The 19,743-nt window shown below is 53.4% G+C and overlaps 6 protein-coding genes across 6 annotated transcripts; 2 read left to right on the top strand and 4 right to left on the bottom strand.

Annotated features, from left to right (window-relative positions):
• Positions 1 to 638: 638 nt before the first annotated feature.
• NCS54_01117300 (Hypothetical protein) lies at positions 639 to 3,156 on the top strand (the record flags this gene model as incomplete). Its single annotated transcript, XM_053156456.1, has 3 exons — positions 639 to 834; positions 1,225 to 1,991; positions 2,044 to 3,156. The coding sequence occupies 3 exons, from the start codon at positions 639 to 641 to the stop codon at positions 3,154 to 3,156; spliced, it is 2,076 nt and encodes a 691-aa protein (XP_053012431.1).
• A 212-nt stretch (positions 3,157 to 3,368) lies between these two features.
• NCS54_01117200 (Hypothetical protein) lies at positions 3,369 to 5,393 on the bottom strand (the record flags this gene model as incomplete). Its single annotated transcript, XM_053156455.1, has 4 exons — positions 3,369 to 4,004; positions 4,054 to 4,449; positions 4,501 to 5,225; positions 5,276 to 5,393. 4 exons carry the CDS (start codon positions 5,391 to 5,393, stop codon positions 3,369 to 3,371), a joined length of 1,875 nt encoding a protein of 624 aa, XP_053012430.1.
• Positions 5,394 to 6,543: 1,150 nt separating this feature from the next.
• NCS54_01117100 (MRNA-capping enzyme subunit beta) lies at positions 6,544 to 9,286 on the bottom strand (the record flags this gene model as incomplete). The annotated part of the gene is made up of 3 exons (XM_053156454.1): positions 6,544 to 6,717; positions 6,772 to 7,251; positions 7,301 to 9,286. 3 exons carry the CDS (start codon positions 9,284 to 9,286, stop codon positions 6,544 to 6,546), a joined length of 2,640 nt encoding a protein of 879 aa, XP_053012429.1.
• Positions 9,287 to 11,323: 2,037 nt separating this feature from the next.
• On the top strand, positions 11,324 to 15,041 carry NCS54_01117000 (26S proteasome regulatory subunit RPN2; the record flags this gene model as incomplete). The annotated part of the gene is made up of 3 exons (XM_053156453.1): positions 11,324 to 11,598; positions 11,666 to 14,573; positions 14,625 to 15,041. 3 exons carry the CDS (start codon positions 11,324 to 11,326, stop codon positions 15,039 to 15,041), a joined length of 3,600 nt encoding a protein of 1,199 aa, XP_053012428.1.
• A 383-nt stretch (positions 15,042 to 15,424) lies between these two features.
• Positions 15,425 to 17,251, bottom strand: NCS54_01116900 (Nitrate reductase [NADPH]; the record flags this gene model as incomplete). Its single annotated transcript, XM_053156452.1, has 1 exon — positions 15,425 to 17,251. One exon carries the CDS (start codon positions 17,249 to 17,251, stop codon positions 15,425 to 15,427), a length of 1,827 nt encoding a protein of 608 aa, XP_053012427.1.
• A 707-nt stretch (positions 17,252 to 17,958) lies between these two features.
• On the bottom strand, positions 17,959 to 19,524 carry NCS54_01116800 (Hypothetical protein; the record flags this gene model as incomplete). The annotated part of the gene is made up of 2 exons (XM_053156451.1): positions 17,959 to 19,236; positions 19,285 to 19,524. 2 exons carry the CDS (start codon positions 19,522 to 19,524, stop codon positions 17,959 to 17,961), a joined length of 1,518 nt encoding a protein of 505 aa, XP_053012426.1.
• Between the last annotated feature and the right edge of the window lie 219 nt (positions 19,525 to 19,743).

The raw sequence follows: 19,743 nt of genomic DNA, 5'->3' as shown, positions 1-19,743 counted from the left end.
ATAATGGGTCCTAGTCATCTTGAGCCGAGTCCCACAACCCAAGTTCCGAGCAAGCTTCCCCGCGTAAAGACTTGATCGTCCCCAGGTCTTCAGCTCGGCTTGGCCCCGTCCGTTTGCCTGATATGTCTGGGGGCTGTGCAAACGCAGGGGTAATGTATTGGTGGTTCAAGTGGCACAGGAGGCGCTAGGAACCCCATTATTAGCGGCCGGCTTCTGACGCGGTTGGAACGTATCGGCAAGGCAGACACATGGATAAGGCTGTAGGGAGCTTGTCGCCAAGCTAATGACGAGTCTGCCTAGGACGTATAGGTCACACGATGCGTGAAGAGGCTGAAGCGGCGCGTTTTGCTTGGTCGGTTGTTGATCCTTGTTCAATGCTGTGCGCCCGGCTTTGGTGGTGTTTGTCGCGCCCTGCGTCCAGGATACCAGATGCGTTACTTAACTATCACTGCCCCAGATAACCGTAATCTGAATGTTGGTTCGCTCCTTGCCTATGCGTGGTTTAATTGACTTGACTTGACGACTGCATCGACTTCATGCCAGCTCTTTGCTCGGCCTGGCTCTTGAACTGGCCTCAATCTAGCTCCAGCTCCGAGTTAGCACAAGAGGGCCGTTGACGGCGATACACCAGCGCAAAGATGGAGGACTTTGCACAATTCAACCAAGGGCACCAAGCTGAAGCCCGGAATAGAGAGGCACCGGCCATGGACAGCGACATTGAGGAAATCATGGGAGATCCCGACAATCCCAATGAGATTGTCACATTTGCGCCCAAGGAGGCGTTCAAGTTGGGATACTTCGACGTCGTCTGCTTGGTGGTGAACCGAATGATTGGTAAGTGTCTTTGGTTTTCGCAAACTCGCAATTGAGGAAGAGAAAGCTCTCAGAACTCAAGCAATTGGACGATCTGGGGATGTTTTGTTGAGGTTGGATTTAAGTTGCGAGAAAGGTGTCAGTGACAATCCAAGTGGGGATATCCGCTGTCATGGCAAGATCGGACGAAGGATCGATCGCTCTTGCTTGGCCAGTGCTTCAGTTTCCATTTGTCAAGCGAGCGATCTTCGTTTCTTGAACTTGGCGTCATCCCCAGATCTTGAATTGTACACTTTGCCGACATTGCGATGGATCAATCCACTCTGCGCTGCGCCGTGCATTGTGCATTGTGCATCGTCATTCTATGATTGCTACCCTGAAGCTGAGAAGATGCTGACCAGAAAACTACAGGAACGGGAATCTTCAACTCGCCTCATCGTGTGATGGAAGGGACTCACTCGACGGGCGCTTCGCTTCTCCTATGGTTCGCCGGGATGATCTATTGTCTCGCCGGCACCCACGTGTACATTGAATACGGCCTCAATGTACCCCGATATGTCATCAACGGGGTTGAACAGAGTGTTCCTCGAAGTGGCGGTGACCTTAACTATCTCCAGTACGTCTACCGAAAGCCGGCGTACAGGAAGGGCACAGTACTTCTGAGCACTTCTCTTTTCGCGATTGGCTTCATCGCATTGGGCAACATGGCTGGTAACTGCATCAGCTTCGCTATGAGAGTGCTCATGGCTTCAGGGCAACGTGACCCAGAGCCTAGTACCGTCAGGGGTGTTGCCATTGCTGTTGCCATCCTGACCTGCTTTATCCATACATTTTCTCGAAGGGGTGGTATCATGCTCAACAACCTGTTGGCCATCGTCAAGGTCATGATCCTGTTACTCATCATCGTTACTGCTATTGTGGCCGGTGCTGGTGGATTGAAAGACACCAAGAATGTCATATCCGAAAACACCACTCCTTCAAAAGCCTTCAGCGACTCCTCAAAGGATGCAAACGGATATGCCCATGCATTTCTTGCCATCATCTTTAGCTTTTCTGGCTTTGAGCAGCCCAACTATGTCATGGGCGAGATCAGCCGACCTAGACGGAAACACCCAGTTGCCATGATCATCGGCATCAGCACTGTCATTTTGCTTTATATGGCCGTCAACATTTCCTATGTAAGTACGAGTTCATCATAGTTGGAAGCACGCATTTGCTAATCCCTCTTAGATGGTTGTCGTCCCCGCCAAGACGCAGGAAGAAGAAAACGTGGCGCAAGCATTCTTCGATCTCACTCTTGGCTCCTTGTCCAGCAGTGACACTGGATTCCGAATTTTCAACGCCTTCCTCGCTATTTCTAGCTTGGGAAATATTATTGTCATGACATACACCGCTGCGCGCGTCAAACAGGAGATTGCCAAGGAAGGCATCATCCCTTACGCCAAGTTCTTTGCTCAGGATGGAGACATCTCTCTGGGACGCTTGCTGAACTGGTTCTACCAAAGGGGAATGTTCAGTTCTCTCTGGCGCATCCGCTGGTTCTCCCCTGAGGACCATCGTGAGAAGACACCAGTTGGTGCCTTCATCCTGCACTTGGTCTCATGTTTCATTCTCATCTTTGCCACTTGGAGGATGAGCAACGATGATGCTTACGACCTGCTCACGAAATTGAGCGCCTACACCATCAATGCCTTCTTTGGCGTATTCCTTGGCTTGGGTATTCTCATCCTGCGTTTCAGAGGCCCGCCAAAGACAGATGCCGACGCGCCTCACAACCCGACCTCACCTCCTCAAACATGGCGCCAGATGACAGGCAAGCATTTCAACCCTGTTCTCAGTGTCGTTTGCGCCACAATCTATACTGTTGGTGGCCTCTGGCCCATCGTCACAACTTGGATCAAGCCCACGACAAAGATTACACAAACACTCACATGGTGGCTTGTTCCCACCATTTCGTGGTCAGTCATCGGAGGAGGCATCATCTGGTTCATCGGCTTCGTTGCGTTTGCCTGGCGCAGAAAGAAGAAGAGAAGCGAGATCTTCGTGGTGGAGAAGAAACCCGAGTTCGAGCTGGCCGACGACTTCACTGAGTCGGGAGGCAAGCCAGGCCGAGGCAGCGGTGGCTATGTGCTTGTCCACGAGACGGTGTACCACAGCTGGGAGGCAGATGAGAATAACGCCCTGAGGGATTTTGACACGGGGCAGTATCAGAATCAGACAAAGGAAGTACCCATGCATTCGACGAGTCCATACGCAGGAACAGACTTTGAGGGGTTCTACGAAGGAGGTCATGGACAGCAGCACAACGGAGGAGGGTATGGAATTGGATATAGGGGTAACTGATATACTTTAGAAGCTGATGGATAATGGGATACCAGGAAAACAATAGGCCCAGGATGGGTTACTTGGGTTGGTGTTTGGGTGTCATAGTTATTTTACTTGTCATTAACCTTCAAGTACTTTCAACCAAGGTCAGCTAATGACCGTGTCTATGATATTGGATGAGAAGACGCGAGGGTTTTTTACAACACTAGAGGCAGAATTTGACCAACTCATCAATCAGCGGCCCCTCCCTCGTGGGAGATCTCACAGCGGTAACTCGAAAACCACCACACCAGTGTACCAGACCATAGAACCTTGATCCACCCGTCAACTTGGTCAACTGTTGACAAGGTCGCCTCCACCACATTGTTCCACTTGTTCAGACGAAAAGACATCTCCTTGGAGTCTCCAACCTCGACGACCGCATCGAGGAGATCCGGACGGACACTGCCCACAGCCCTCTTGCACCCGTCCCCGTAGTGGAGGAGGATCCCCAGGACGCAGTCTGGTATGCCATCCGCCTCGCCCCGGCAGAAGGACAGCTTGGTCACACCACACAGCGGAGCCGACGAGTAGAGATACTCGTCGTCGAGGTCGTTGTCCCAAGGGGACCAGTATTCGTCATCGAAGCCCCCATTCTGCAGTTGATAGTGCTGGCTGGAGCTTCTGTAGGGTACCCGTGGCGGGTTTGCTTCATGCCCTTCGTTCGGGTCGGGGGACTCGAAAGCCAGTTGGGGTGGCTCGTTCAGCGCATCTTCGATATAGATGCGTGAAGGACTCGCAGATGGCGTATCCAGCAGAGTCCAGACGCCAGGGTGGCGCCTCGAGTGTAGGCCAATGTTCCACATGCGACCCTGGCTTGTTTTCATCTGTGGAAAGGTCAGTACGAATTGTTTTATGCGACGCCAGTAAACGTACCACTAGGGACTGGATCCTCCGAGATTCTGGTCTACCGACGTCGTGAATCTCGACCCGTGACTCCCAGAGCTCCGTCACTAGCTCGCCCTTGTCCACCGGCATGTACAGCCAGGTTACCGTTGGGTGTTCTTCTGCTGTCTCTTTGTAGAAGATCATGTCTTTGCCGGCAAAGTGAGGGCGAATCACTCTGACAGTTTTGTACCAGCAAGCTGAATAGCCAACGATGTCCGGATGGTTGCATTCGAAAAAGGTGAATCGAGGGATGCGATAACTATATCCTCCCTTGTGGATGCGAAGCCGTTTCTTCAAAGGTTGAGGAATAGACCACATATGCTCGGGCTTTACTTCCTTGGTGATTCCGTGAGACACAGCTGACAGTTTCCGCAATTTGATACCCTGCCCAAGATGTCAGCAGTGATTACAGGGAGGAGGTGTGGCTGTACGTACGTCGGAGTGACTGTGAAGTTGTCCTGGTTGCTGAAATGAACTTGCCCACCACCAGAGACCAGGTTCCGGAGAGACCCGGGGAGCTTCTTCAGAGTTCCCAAGCATGACTCTCCTGATGCCCAAGTGATCTTGGGCGACATAAAGAGTGTCGATCTTGCTTGTCCGGGGCACGGGAACGGCCATCACCCCCTTTGGAAACCGCAGGTTCGACAGTTCCGCAACGTAGGCAACGCCATCAAACATGACATACCGAGCCCACACGGGGTACTTAACCATGGCCATGAACATGGGCTTTCGGTGGGCTGCCACGCTAGCGACCGATTCTGCGAGGGACTCGGCGTGCGACAGGGCCAAGGCTGAAGCGCACTGCTGGGCGATATCGATGGACACTTCGGGAGGCAGCCACTTCACACTGGTTGACACAACCTGAGCAGTTTTCGAGATGAGCCAGTTCTCCCGTCGTTCGCGAACCACCTTGGAGGGGACAAAAGTGCAAGCCACCCGTTGCAGGACTTCGGGGATCCGAGACGGCGCGATGGCCTCAAGGCATTCACCGTGACAGACCACCCTCTCTCTGGTGTAGCTGGAATCCTGCAGCTTGATCATGTTGTGTTCCATTCCTGTGCTTTGGAGCTCTGAAGTGAGAGTGATGCCGGGAGCTTCGTTCTTGTACCCTGGTAATGTGTCGATTACTTCGATGACACCCTCTGGGTTCTGACGGATCACTGAACCCGGTAAGAAGATGAAAGCCACAAAAATGAAGAAAAAGCCTCACCCAAGATAACAAGGTCGTTGCAGTCAAAAACATCGTTTTGACAGAGACCACACCAGGGTGGGAGCCAGTGCTTGGGACGTTCCCATTCTCGAGGAGAGCAAGTACCGCACCAGCACATGTTGGAATCGTCTTTCGAGAAATCAAGAAGATATCATGTAGTTGGAAATGTTGATTGAACTGAGTAACGTGGTATCAGGAGACGAAATGTCGGATGGAAGACTTTCAAGGTGTCAAGGCAACAATGGTGTAAATAGGTAGGTAAGCTGTTGGTCAAGGTCAGTATGTGCAGCAGTGTGAGAATAATATGAGGAGGACTGAAACAGGTTGTAAAATTCTCCATTTCTGGTTAGCGTCGATGCTGAATTTACCAAAATGGCAGTTTTCGCGTGCGAGCCATTCACTTACACGAACAACTCAGAAAACAATGAGAACACAATGGAAATATTTCTCCTTCGAGCGAAATATGCTTGACACAAGATCATATAACAAGATATTTCTTCTTTCAGCGAGATATCCCATAGGTTGTGCTTGTAGAGGAGCTGGTGCGAAGTGAAGCTATCCATGTACGTTTCTTACCCTTAACACCCTAGAGCGATCAGAAATTCAAGGGTTCACCAATCTTGGGTTGGAGGCTAATTGATCATGATCATCTTTCTTTTTCTTCATCGATATTGGAGGACTTAGTCCTTTAGACACCGTCATGTCCTTAGTTTCTGTAACTCAATAACAACAGGCCTTGCGTAGTGATTGAAGTGAGGTTCAAAACGGGAGATATCAACCATTCAAGTGGATATAAATTGCTGTATTTACAAACACACCAACAGCCAACATCCTCGCTCTCCCAAACAAAGTCCATGTCAAGGGCCACAACGAGCACAAAAGAATCAAGAGGTTAAAGTATTTGACAAAGAAACCAAGATAGAATAGGTACCTAAACGGTAAATCAAGAATGACGCCACGCTTTGTTCTCCCCGACATCCCAAGGCCCATCCATTTTTTTCGCATATACCCGCCCATAAAGGTAACAATTGGTAATCCCGGATTTCTAGCTAAGATGCAGAACCTCGTTCTCGTTTGACTAACACTACCTTTGTTTTGTTTGTTTGTTTGTAAATTTACCCCGTCTTTCTTGCTTTCTTGCTTTCTCGCTTGCCTTCTTCCATGAGCGCCCTTTCTCGTTCCCGCCGTTTTAAAAAAGAACCGCTGTCGTTTGGACAAAAAATTATGATATCATTATTGGGAGTGTTGTGGCCGTGCGCATGGGTGTCTCATTGGAGATCCCTTGCTTTGCGAGCCAGAACGCGCACATTGTCGACAAAGCCCTCGACGAGCTCTTGGTAACGGTGCGGTTGTCCACTGCTAGCTCTGCGGCCTTGGTCGACGAGGACGGTGGGGTTGAGCTCAATCTCGAGTTCGTGCTCCTTTTCCATCCGCTGTGCGCCCTGAAAATCGTTAGTACGGTGTGTTGAGGGTGAATGTTGGGCATGGAAACTTACACCTGGGCCAGACGCTGCGTGTGTGACCTGAGTAAGGTCAACTTGGTAATGTCCGTGGGTATAGCTGAGGCGATCTTTGTTTCGATCAGGCTGGCGATCTGGATGGTTCCCTAGTTGCTCCAGCTCTTCTGCAGGACCGTCCCAGTTCATTTCGAGATTGATGCTGATACGGCAGTCCATTGGACACTGAGGGAAATGGATGTCGAGATCTGCCACACGCGCCTTGATGATCTTGGCAAGAACCTCGCGGGTCTTTTGGTCGTAAGTTACTCTGGCGCGGACGCTCTTCATCCTTGAGCCAAGACGACTGCGGATGCACCCGGGAATCCGCGCCTGCAGCTCTGGCGGAAGCTCGAAAAACCGGTCAACTTCTCGTCGATGCTTGTAGTGAACTTGGACACGGTTGCCTCCATTGGGAGCGCGTGGATGAGTTTGTTTGACAATCTCATTGAGGAAGTCGTTGAAGTATTTGTGCTGTGCCTGTCGGTTGTTAGCATGAATCAACCTCCGCCATCAGACCTAAACTCACCTCAGTCATGCTGCTTCGGAAGGCAACGCGCTGGGTTTCTTGCAAAACACATTCCGAGTCAAGAGCACGGTCTACTCGATGGTTGGTATCCTTGTCAATGAGTGTGCCCAACTTTGCCTCAATCTCAAACTGGATATTTCGGCTGACAATTTCGCCCATGTCAGGAATGCTGATGATGTTGACAAACAAGAAGTCAGCCACTCTTCTCGAGATCTCCTCGTAAGGCTTGACACCGGTGATGCTGGGCTCCCAAGCACCGAGAATGTCTTGCGGTCCGGCTTCGGCTGGAGGAGCAGGGGGAGCGGGTGGGTTGGCTCTTGTTGACTCGGGAGAAGCGTGACGACTGGTGCGGTTGCTGGCCTCGGGTTTTCCGTTGATATGTGAATGCACTCTCTTCTGCAACACAAAGTTTGCGTGATTGGGCATCTTGTTATTCAACTCTCTGACATCCTGCGCCCAAACTGGCGGCTGAGCGCGATTCCTCCGCTTCTTGCGTGCTTGAACCACGGGTGAGCTAGGAGGCTGTGATCCACGAACGGATTGAGCAGCATGGCTGCCGTTGACCCCACTGGGCCGAGCGCGCTTTTCCTGATGCTCAGGTTCTTCTTTGGGGCTTAGGTCGCGATCCTCGAGCTTTCGTTTCGCCGGGGTTGTCGCGCGTTCGCTGTCGATAGCCATGGGCTGAGGAATAGAGGCCTGCCGGGCCTTCTGAACTTGCTGCGCTTGTTGAGCTTGTTGCGCCTGAGCCTGCTTGGCTTTGGCGTCTGCTGCAAATGCGGCGAGGGGATCGGGGTTACTTTGGAGCGATGGTACACGTGTTTTTGGACTGACGGATGCGCTTGGTGCTCGTTCGCTGTGAGACTGAGATCGTCGGTGCATGTCCGGGGCAGGCGAGCCGTAGCTGCTAGATATACGCTTGACCGGAGGGGGAGGCGGTGGTGGTGAGCTTTGTACTTGTGCTTGTGCCTGTGCCTGTGCTTGCGCTACTGGAGCGGCGGCCGCGGATAGCCTTTGTTGATAGGGACTGGGCGGCTGCGCAAAGCCACTTGCGTTCGAAGGTTGTCGAGAGCCAGCAGACAAAGGAGGCCCAATCGGCGTCGCAGGTTGGGAAGGTTGTCGATTGTATTCGCCAGGAGGCGGGCGCGATGCGGCGACGGGGCTACCGTGACTGTATGGCGGCCCGTATGGGTGCTGAGATTGAGCAGAGGTGGGCGTAGGAGTTGAGTGTGTCGATTGGGAGCGTTGATGAACAAAAGGTTGAGTGTTAGTCGCAACGGGTGGAGTGTGCGGAACGCTATGCTGCTGTTGCTGTTGCTGAGCCGCGGCATAGGCAGATGGATGAGCTTGGGGCCCGCTTGGGGGGCCTTGAGAAAAACTTTCCCGATACTGCGGTGGATACTGTTGACGCTGTACCGGGCTGGCCATCTCCGCAGGGGGCTGCGTAGGGAAAGGATATCCAGCACCACCAGATGCAGATGGAGTCACCGCAGTTCGATAGGGAGACTGAGCTGGAGCTGGGCCGCTGGGTGAGCGCACGTCGTGGAAAGAACCCGCAGGTTGAAGAGGCGGCGGCGCAGGACGCCCTGGATATGGACCTGGCCCCGGCGTTTGATACGGTGAGGGAGGGGGGTATGCCCCGGCAGGGGGTTGATGAGGCGACTGCTGAGGGTGCGACGGCGGCCGCGACTGTGGTCGTGACTGGGACTGTTGGTGTTGATGATGAGGACGGCCAGCATGCGGAGGATACTCCTGCGGTACCGGCTTGCCCGGCGAGGGCTGAGGCGGTGGTTGACGATTGTAGTCGCGATAATACTGCGGAGGAGGAGCCCCAGCTGGACTCTGGGGCGGACGATGATGAGGCTGCTGTTGCGGATGAGGCTGTGAATGCTGTTGAGGCGGCGGAGGGGGTTGTTGCGGCTTTGGAGGAGCTTTGGCCGGAGCGCGGTCGCCGGCATCCGACGTGTTGAGGACAGATCGAAGATCCATGGCAACGGATTGAAGCCGAGGGTGGAATTTGCGACAACACTACGCCGCCCTGGGTCGGCGCGAAGGAAGACGACGACAGAACAATGTCAGCGGCAATGGCCCGTCTCGCATCAGATCGTCGACGCGACTGAAGCGCAGCAGAATATGAACAGATTGTGTCCGCGGTCGAGGCGGTGGTTTGGGCGGCCGTGGGCGATGATGGATGGCGTTCGTCGTCGCGCCAGGGAGAAGGCGTCGCAAGCGGACATGGATGACTGGGGGGATCTTTAAGCCGCCATGGCGAGGCTGCCACGCTGTCGAATTGACGATTGACGATTGATAGCCGATGATCGCAAACGGGACGAGATGGACGCGGCTGAACGGCGGACAGACAGAAGGAGAGGCTGGCGGGTCGTGGAAGCTGCGTGTCACTTCAAATGGCCATGATCGTTTTGCACGCCGGAGTTGTTGGTGTCTTGTCGTCGTTTTCTGGCGACAAAGAAAGATGGGCGACAGCCTGGCGCTAGAGCTCCAGGGGTGCCCAAGCACGTAGCCTGGAGGTCAGAAAATAAACGAGACACCAGAACGGCAAAGATGATCTAACTCTTCTCAAAACTTATCCATATATTTACATAAATGTCTTAAAATGATACCTTAATCTAGTAAGTGCATTAGATATTTCTTATATATTATTTTATTGCTTTTATTATGTCTTCATAGCTGCCTTTAGAGAAGGATAATCTTATTTGAACCTCTTTGCCCGGATGTCTTGTCTTTTTGTCGACCTGCGTGCCACGGTACATGGTGACTGGGCAGAATTTGTTAAGGATTTTCTTTCTTTCTTTTGGCGGTCGTGCTGCGACTGATGGCGGATACCTGGGCGAACGAGCGAATCAGTATGGCGAACGAGGTACCGCTCATTTCGACCCTGGGGAGCTTAGCACAATTTCAGGTCAGGTTAGCCCTGAGGTGAGACGCGCTACTTGTCACTCCTCATCAGGGCCCGGCAGTAATGCGCCAACTGAGCAGCAGGCATTAGATAGCTACCCAGATGCCGTGCGCTTGATTGTGGAGGCCAATCTGTGTTCTATTTCAGGGGCTCTACATGAATGGTTTGGTCCTCAGCCTTGTCGCCAGTGATTCCTCATGGAACATTTCTCTTCATCGCAAGACTTTGTTTACAAAAAGTTTCAAGCTTCGTGCTCGTACGTCGACGTCATCCTTGTCAGTAGGGGTCTTGGGGAGCTTCTGTGCGCTCAAGCTGTGACGATAGAGATGATCATCCTGATACTGATGCAAAATAAAACTCCCGAGCGGGTATCAATCTGTGATAAAGCCCCGATATGGAAAGTCGTGAGTCATGGAATAAAATGCACTGCTGATCGCATTGTGCTCTGGCCTTACTCCCCGAGGCTGAAAGATGCATAGAGCTCTATGAAGCATGTGCACTAGATAGTCGCACGTGAGAGAGTGAATGGAACTTTGAAGTCCAATCGATCTATCAGAACCATGATTTGGCAATGAACAAGATACTGAAAGATTCATCTTCGATTTCGTGGCGGTGATTATGATATGGCATCCCTGCGGATGTCCTTATCCTGGAGATGGTACAAGACTGCACGTGCTTCTGGGGTTTCACTGATCTCTGTGATAATAAAGGCAGAGGCGCCTAGCGTGGCTGCTCAATTATGCCAAGATCGAGTGTCCCGCGCCCGCGTTTTGCGCTGAATACTGAGTCAAGCCGCGTTTTATCAGCCGTGTCTCTGTGACGCAACATGTTCCCTGTCGCGCGGAATCTCGCGATGCTTCCATGCGATACCCTCTTGAGTCACGTGGGGTGCTGAGTCAGTAAGGGGAGTTATGTAATCTTGCACCTGCCTGGAAGCTCTCGCTGGTCCGTGCACCCGCTGCAAGGCAGAGCTGTGCCTGACGTGGACGTCCTCGAGTTACTCTTTGGAGCAAAACACCAACCGATCCATCTTTCTCTTATTCCCCCAATTCTCTTATCGTCTCCTTTGTTGAACCCATCATCGACTCCTCCGTATTTGGGCTCTGCATATGCCCCTGGGCCTGTACGGAAATAGTCCCTTCTCTTCAACTCGACCACTTGTGCCACAGCAACCGCTCGCGTCGCCCCTCGCTCTGCTTCAGACCTCTCTCGCACGTCCCTACGACCCGTCGCGATCCCTCAAGATGCCTGGTATCGTCTCGGCGACCGGCGTCCTCGCCTTCCTCACCGATGAGGAGCCGGAGCTCAAGGTTTTCGCCCTTCAGACCCTGAACGATGACATCGACACTGTCTGGACCGAGGTTGCTGCTGTGCTGAGCCAGATGTACGTCATGGTCACGACTCGATCTTGCTGCTCCTGTGTTTCCACAAACTGACTTTCGTGTTTCAAGTGAGGCTCTCTACGAAGACGAGTCCTTCCCCGAGCGGCAGCTTGCTGCCCTCGTCCTTGCCAAGGTCTACTACCACCTCCAGGCATACAATGACAGCATGGTATTCGCGCTCGCCGCCGGCGACCTCTTCAAGCTTGATGCTCCTGGCGAGTTTGAGGAGACCATCATCTCCAAGTGTGTCGACCAGTACATCGCCACCACTGCTGCCAAGAAGTCGGCTCCCCAAGCCTCCAAGACGACCGATCTCCCTGAGCTTGCTACCACCTTCGCCAGCGGCACCGATGCCGTGATGTCGCCCACAACGCCTTTCTCACAGACGACTCTGCCCCCCAAGTCACTTCTGTCCCGCGACTCCATCGACAACACCATGCTCGAGGCGACCTTCCAGCCTGCGTTTAAGCAGGGTCGATCCGGCTCTATCGCTGAGCTCCCCTCTCAAGCCACTGACTCGCTGCAACGGGTAATCGATAGTCTCTTCGAGAGCTGCCTGCAAGAGGGTCGGTACAGGCAAGTGGTGGGTATCGCTGTCGAGGCCAAGAACCTTGATGTTCTCCGACGGGTCATCAAGCGTGCGAGTGACGATGAGAAGAAGGCCAAGTCCAATCCTCTGGAGAACGCTCCTGGCCCCACCGAGGACTTGATGGAGTACACTCTTGGTGTCTGCATGGACATTGTTCAGGAGAGAGGCTTCCGAACTGAGATCCTGAGCCTGATTCTCGACCTTCTGAACGAAATTCCCAATCCCGACTACTTTGCGATTGCCAAGTGTGTCGTGTACCTCAACTCCGACGTGGAAGCCTCCCGCATGCTTCGCACTCTTGTTGAGAATGGCGACCGCACCTCCATCGCAAACGCCTACCAAATTGCCTTCGACCTTTACGACAACGGAACACAGGAGTTCTTGGGCAACGTCATGGCGTCCCTTCCCTCTGGAGTCCAAGAGAAGTTGGCCACAGATGAGAATGCCGAGGAATCCAACGAAAACCAATCTCTCCTGCAAAACAAGCAGGAGGCTCCCGAAGATGAGCTTCCCGATGAGACAGCCAAGGCCTACCGCAACATCAGGTCTATCCTCGACGGCAGCAAGACGATCCGCCTGAACCTCGAGTTCCTCTACCGAAACAACCGTACCGATCTGAGCATCCTGAACAAGGTCCGCGATAGCCTCGAGGGCCGAAACTCGATCTTCCACACCGCTGTCACCTTTTGCAATGCCTTCATGAACCAGGGAACTACCAACGACAAGTTCTTTCGCGACAACCTCGAGTGGCTGGGCAAGGCTGTGAATTGGTCCAAGTTCACCGCTACTGCCGCGCTTGGTGTCATTCACCGAGGCAACCTCACCCAGTCTCGCAAACTGCTTGAGCCCTACCTTCCTAGGCAGGGTGGACTTAGCAGTGGCTCCATCTTCAGCCAGGGTGGTGCTCTTTACGCATATGGACTCATCCATGCCAACCACGGCGACGAGGCCTTGGATTATCTTAAGAATCAATTCGGCCAGGCGGAGGAGGAGGTTGTTCAGCATGGCGGTGCTCTTGGTCTCGGTATTGCCGGGATGGCCACTGGGGACTGGGAAATCTTTGAGAAGCTCCGAGAGGTTCTGTTCCAGGACTCTGCTCTCAATGGTGAGGCTGTTGGTCTGTCGATGGGCCTCATCATGCTGGGCACCGGAAACGGCAAGGCTCTGGAGGACATGATCACCTATGCTCACGAGACCACACACGAGAAGACTGTTCGCGGCCTTGCCATTGGTATGGCTCTCATCATGTACGGTCGCCAGGAGGGAGCCGATGTCCTTATCGAGGGTCTCCTCAACGACCCTGATCCGACACTGCGATATGGTGGTATCATGACTGTTGCCCTTGCCTACTGTGGCACTGGCAGCAACAAGGCCATTCGAAAGCTTCTTCACATTGCCGTGAGCGACGTCAACGATGATGTGCGCCGAATTGCGGTTATGAGTTTGGGTTTCATTCTCTTCCGCAAGCCGGGAAGTGTTCCTCGCATGGTTGAGCTTCTGTCCGAGTCTTACAACCCCCACGTCCGATATGGTTCCGCCATGGCCCTTGGTATCTCGTGTGCTGGCACTGGTCTTGACGAGGCCATCGACCTCCTCGAGCCCATGATGAAGGATCCTACCGACTTTGTTCGACAAGGAGCCTTGATCTCCCTTGCCATGATTCTCGTTCAGCAGAACGAGGTCCTGAACCCCAAGGTGTCGTCTATCCGCAAGACTCTCAAGAAGGTGGTTGGTGATCGCCACGAGGATGCCATGACCAAGTTTGGTGCTGCCCTCGCTCTGGGTATCATCGATGCCGGTGGCCGCAACTGCACCATTGGCCTCCAGACTCAGACGGGTAACCTCAACATGGCAGGTATTGTCGGTATGGCCGTCTTCACTCAGTACTGGTACTGGTTCCCCTTCACACACTTCCTGTCCCTGAGCTTCTCGCCCACATCCATCATCGGACTGGACCACGACCTGGAGATCCCCGACTTCAAGTTCCACTGCGCGACACGACCCAGCCTCTTCGAGTACCCGCCTGAGCAAGAGGTCAAGGCCGAGGAGGGACCCGCCATGATCGCTACTGCTATCCTGTCGACAACCGCCCAGGCCAAGCGACGTGCCCAGAAGAAGGAACGTGCTCAGCGAAGAGAGAGCATGGACATCGACAGCGCCCCTCCTAAGAACGTCGGCGACAAGATGGACGTGGATGAGGAGAAGAAGACAGAAGAGGCCAAGGACAAGAAGGAGGGTCAAGAGAAGGAAGAGGCCGCCTCGACCGACATCAAGAAGAAGCCTGAGAAGGAGAAGGTTGGCTACGAGATTGAGAACATGACACGAGTCCTCCCTGGCCAACTCAAGTACATTAGCTTCCCGGCTGGCCGATACAAGCCTGTCAAGAAGGTGAGATATAGTGATCCAATAGTTGGGACGAGTTGAACTAACGCTTTATAGCCTACCGGTGGCCCTCTGCTGCTCCATGACACGCAGCCAGATGAAGAAAAGTCCCTTTTGGAAGAGAAGCTCAAGAAGGTGACAATCGAGCGGGCCCCTGTTGTTGGTCAGCAAGCCACTCGTGGTGGACGATCTGACCAGAGACGGTCGCTGCTTGAGGGCCTTGTCGACCCCTCGCGGCCAGGATCCAACAGCGCCATGATCGGACAGCTCCTGCGCAACCAGAGCCGAGGTTTCGCCCACTTGGGAGCTGAGCCCCAGACCCCTGGCAATGTGGGATCTGGTGCTGCCGCGGCCGCAGGTGTGCTAACGGCGGTTGACGAGGATAACGAGGGCGATGAGGAGGCCAAGACACCTCGTGAGTTCGAATACTTCTCCGACGGTGATGACGACGACGATGATGAGGAGGAAGAATAAGAGTAATCTGCTGGCACCGGGCGTCTCTCCAAGATGAACAGGGGCATGCTATGTATACTACAGGCAGGCCATGTTCTGGGGGAAAGTTGGATTGTACAACTAGAAGGGTCGGCGAAGGGAATAGAGGAGCTCTGGGAGAAGGCACCATGGTGTATAATACGTCTCGAAGGGATGTGCACACGGTCAGAAGAATAGAAATTATCGGACTTGTCCATCATGACAGGGCGAGTCTTGTCAATTAATGAATGGACTTGTCTGACTTTGATGTAACAACTAGCTTTTGATGATTTACAAGGGACAACCGAGGCTGTATTTACCAAACTCCTCAACCCCAAAACGCCTCTCTACTCGATAAGAGTATCGCTATGAGTTCCCATACAACTTTATCCATGCTTTGGTGGTTGACTCCCTGTCCCGGCAGGACATTCGGTGCAGACCTTCATGCGATGCCACGCTGTAGCCAGATTCCCACGGATATTCCATGTGGCGGCATGGCTCTCTGGCTGTGTGTTGTAGGACTCATCCGTGGCCTTGACGACAAATGTCGCACATCGCTTCTGGCCCTTTGATGCTTCATCTCCCTCAAATGCGGTAAGCGGCACATGACCATCAAACTTCCAGCGTCGCCAGGCCCAAGAGCCGTGGCCGAGACAGGGAGACGGGGCGCCGTCCTTTGTGGTGCAGTCGGGGAGGATAGACGCTTGAGACCAAGTCTTGCCGTTGTCGAGTGAGACGTCGACGCGGATGATGGAACGGCCGCCCCCTGAGTATGCGTAGCCTGTGAGCGCAGCTGTCTTTGTGTGTGCCTCTGAGCTGTCCTTGTCTGGACTTGACCAATCGCCGAGTTTGCAGGTTGTGATGGCGCTTTGGACTGGTAACTCTTGGATTGCAGGGGCAGTATCCCAGTCCACATGTGTCTGATTGGGTCCAAAGCATTTATAGTCTCGTCGCTGCCATTGCGTCGTGCTCTCCTCGTCACTAAGGGCGATGTGGTTTAGCCACTTGACTGAGCGTGCAGCTACATGGCCTGGCACGATGGCCCTCAGGGGAAACCCGTGGTCGCGTGGGAGTGGCTGGCCATTCATCCCGTAGGCGAGAATCACGTCGCCTTGGGGGTCAATGGCTTTCTTGATGGGGATTGACGCGCCGTATGCTTCTAGCCCGGAGAATTGAACGTGCTTGGCCTCGGATTCGCCCGTAAGACCAGATGATAGGTCGAAGCCAGCATCTGCGAGCACGTCTGAGAGCAAGACTCCTTCCCAGCAGGCGTTGGAAATGGCACCGGCGCTCCAGGGGAGTCCACTCGTCTTGTGCCCAGAACCTTCGTTCATGTGGCGGCGTCTGTTGCCGGAGCATTGGAGCACAGCAGTGACCCTCCGAGGTTGGAAACGGGATTTGAGGTCGCCCAGAGTATATTCTTTTGTTGTACCATCAGGGAGTTCAACAGTGAGGGTGTGTGTATCTGCGTTCTCGGGGATGGTCGGCACCCACATGTGGTTGCGAACATAGAAGAGGTCATTGGGAGTGAGGAACTCTGTAGTCATGGCATCTGCTGGGGTCTCTGCGTTTCTGGGTTTATCCGTCATGGTGATCAAATCTGGATGTCGGCTAGGGTCGTCGGCGAATGGATCTTCAATCTCTTCCTGTGCTGGCTTTCCATTGACGAGGTCCGCAGAGTCGACGTAACCGATGAGATACTGATTCAAGATGTCATAGACATATTGGTTCTTGTGGATGGCAAATATGTCCCAGTAGGGGTTTATAGAACCGCCTGCGGCACGGAGGATGACATTGCCTCCAGGATGGGCGCCAATCCACTCAGTAATGTCGTAGACCTTGTCATCGTGTATGACCCAAGGGTTGTCAGAGTGAGCATCGTGCTTGCGGACTTCAGAGATGCGATACCGAGGGAGAGAAGGGTCGCGGGTGTCGGAGGGAGCATCGCATCGCGTGGGAGGAGCTTTGGCGAAGGAGTAAGCAGCGTAGAAGGAGGCAGCTCCAGCGAGGAGGATGGTGATATAAGCACTTGGGTATCTCGGTGTTGTTATATGAGGGTTTGTTGATGAGGCTCTCGCTATGGGGGAAGTAGTAACCAGGCGAGCTTGTGCCCTCGGAGCAGCTTGTGGGATAGGCAAGGATCGTGAGCGCCTGGCCAGGCGTAGGAAGGGTCGCGAGAACATGGCCAAGGCAGCTGGAGGTGGAGGTGTCATGATATCGAAGGAGGAAGCATCACCAATTGAGGTTCCGGGACTTTGTGCGACGGTGATTTGAGACCACCTGACCGTGCGGCAACTGTCCCCGGTCAACAAGACCACGAACAATTACAAGATGACGTTTGCAGAGTCAGGTCAGATCTCAAGACGAGATCGATGTCCGGGGGATGTCAAGGCCATGTTTGTTGAGCAGCGGTCAACCGGAGGCGACACGTGGACAACGCCGGGACTCGGAACAAGGAAAACAGCAAGAGATGCCGAGACACGAACAATCATCGTGAAAGGGTCACACTCAAGAGTCGCGTTTTGCACAAGAATCGCCCTTTTGGTCGCCGATTAGAGGGAAGCAATCGCCGATGGATGCCGCAGGAAGCCATGACAAGTACGTCACTTGACACCTATGAGAGGGGCATGATTGGCTGACACACCGAAGGTGACCCCAAGTGGAAGCTGTCTGGAGAAGCGGGAGCTAGGGTAATTTAGTGGACGGGGCCCCTGTAAGTCACCTGCAGCTACTTTTGAGATTGGCGATGCGACGTTGATAGGGGATGGTAACAAATGTCATTCATTTGAGAGGTGAAGCAATCGCCGAAAGAAACATTGTTGTTTTCTATCTCGGGTCTTTTTGCTATCTTTGGTTTCCTGCGTGAGACACACGTGTCTTGTCTCAAGCTGACCGCAATGGAACTGCCATCTGTTTCCCCTCATGTCTCAGCCCCCAATGTTGTAAGCTCCTCTTCGACCTTGACCCAAGTCCGTGGCAATAGAGATCCCTCGAGCCAGTAATTCCCTTCGTGATCCTTGCCCTTGATCACCATGACATTCCTAGTCACTATGCTCTGCTTCATGGTCGAAGGAGATAACTGTATCATGGTGCCTGGTTTGTTTGTCCTCGTCTCTGCCCCCTCACCGTGCCGGATCACCGCCGGACTAAAGTCGGCAGCCTGCATAATCTTTGCTTTTGTCCAGTTGCTGATGAGCACGAGCAACATGTTGGGCTCTCCAAATAGCAGTGTGGTATCTATCTTTTCTTTTTCAGTTATGAGGGCCCGCATTATCGCTCTGAGTTGGGGCTCAGTCGTCTGCGCTTCGAGATGCTGACGGCTCGCAACGGCTATTGGACCTATCGGGCCCCTGGCCATCGCTGGCGAGAGAAACGTATAAGCTGCACTGGCTAGATTCTGGGTATAAACGCCAGTCGTCTGCATCAGAGACTTGAACCGATATCTCAAGTTGACCGTTGTAAGTGTTGTCACCGGGAGTCTTCGGGGATCTGATGATGCGATGAGCCTCGTTGTCCAGGCTGCCAATACATCACCCTCGCTGACAAAGGGCTTGTCGTCACCGGGAGGTGTCGTCACGGCCGCCTCTCCCAAAGCCTGGCGCATCAGCTTTGCGACAGCTTCTTTGGGCAGAAAGATGGACTTTGATTGACAAGCTCCCTGCCAGAGCAGATCCCAAAGGAACCACAGACCGAAGAGAACCAGCTTCAAGCCGCTGATGCGTTTTTGGGCGAGATGCAATTCCTCTTGCGCTGTCTCCTCCATCCCGCTCGGTGGTTCAGCAATCTCGTAGGCCATGTCATCTCTCGCCCTAAGAACCGGGAGGACCTCTGACTCCCTCCCTGCCATCACAAGAGACCAATTCTTCAGCATGGCCTGGAAACCCACGGCGTCCATGGCAGAGTGTGGCCACACAAGCGAAACCAGGGTTGCGTCCGAGAATGATACGATCCGGAGTGACATCTGAGGTTTGTCGCCCTTGAAAAGGTCAGATCCATTCACTGGATCGTCTTTCGTCACGGCAAACTCTTTAAACTCTTGGGCTCCAGGATGAATCGATGGCTTCTCAGTAGCTTTTGGCATCGTTTTGCCTACGGGGTGCTTGCTGATGCTCATGTCGAATGCCTCGTGGGTATATCTCACAGCTGGCCTTTCAGGAGTAAACTCTCGGGGAACGTGAATCTCGAGTCTGCCATCTTCCTAATGAATTGTCAGATCAGATCATTCTCGTCGTGCTGGAAGGTGTACATTTAGTCTCAGCCGACCACCAAACTTCCTCCAGTCACCAATATCCAACAGCCTCGTCAGCGATGAATGCAGTTTGTCTGCGTCGAGGACATCGTTGAAGCAGAAGGTCCAGGTAAGAATCAGGTCCCGAAAAAGATATGTGTCGTCGAGCAAAGACGTTGGGTATACATAATCGCTTTCAACTTTAGGAAGCTGGCCTCGTTGTGGGTTGGTCCCAAAGAGCCCCCGGATAGCGTCCATGGCGGTTGACAGTCGAGCTCTTCAGAGTTGAATGACATTCCTGAACGACACGGGCGGCTTAAACGCTATTTAAATATCCATGCACTAGGAATTCTACCCAAGCGTCTTCGTTTTTGACCACCATTGCTCACGTGTGGGTGGAGTATCTGACTTGTCGAGATCTAGTGCTGATGCCCGAGCCTGAGCGAGGGGCGTTCAATGATAACAATTATGGGATGG

Source organism: Fusarium falciforme, chromosome 9 (assembly GCF_026873545.1).
Source record: "Fusarium falciforme chromosome 9, complete sequence".
In the NCBI taxonomy this organism is placed as follows: domain Eukaryota; kingdom Fungi; phylum Ascomycota; class Sordariomycetes; order Hypocreales; family Nectriaceae; genus Fusarium; species Fusarium falciforme.
Note: the sequence above shows the minus strand (reverse complement) of the source record. Positions and strands in the feature narration are given on the sequence as shown.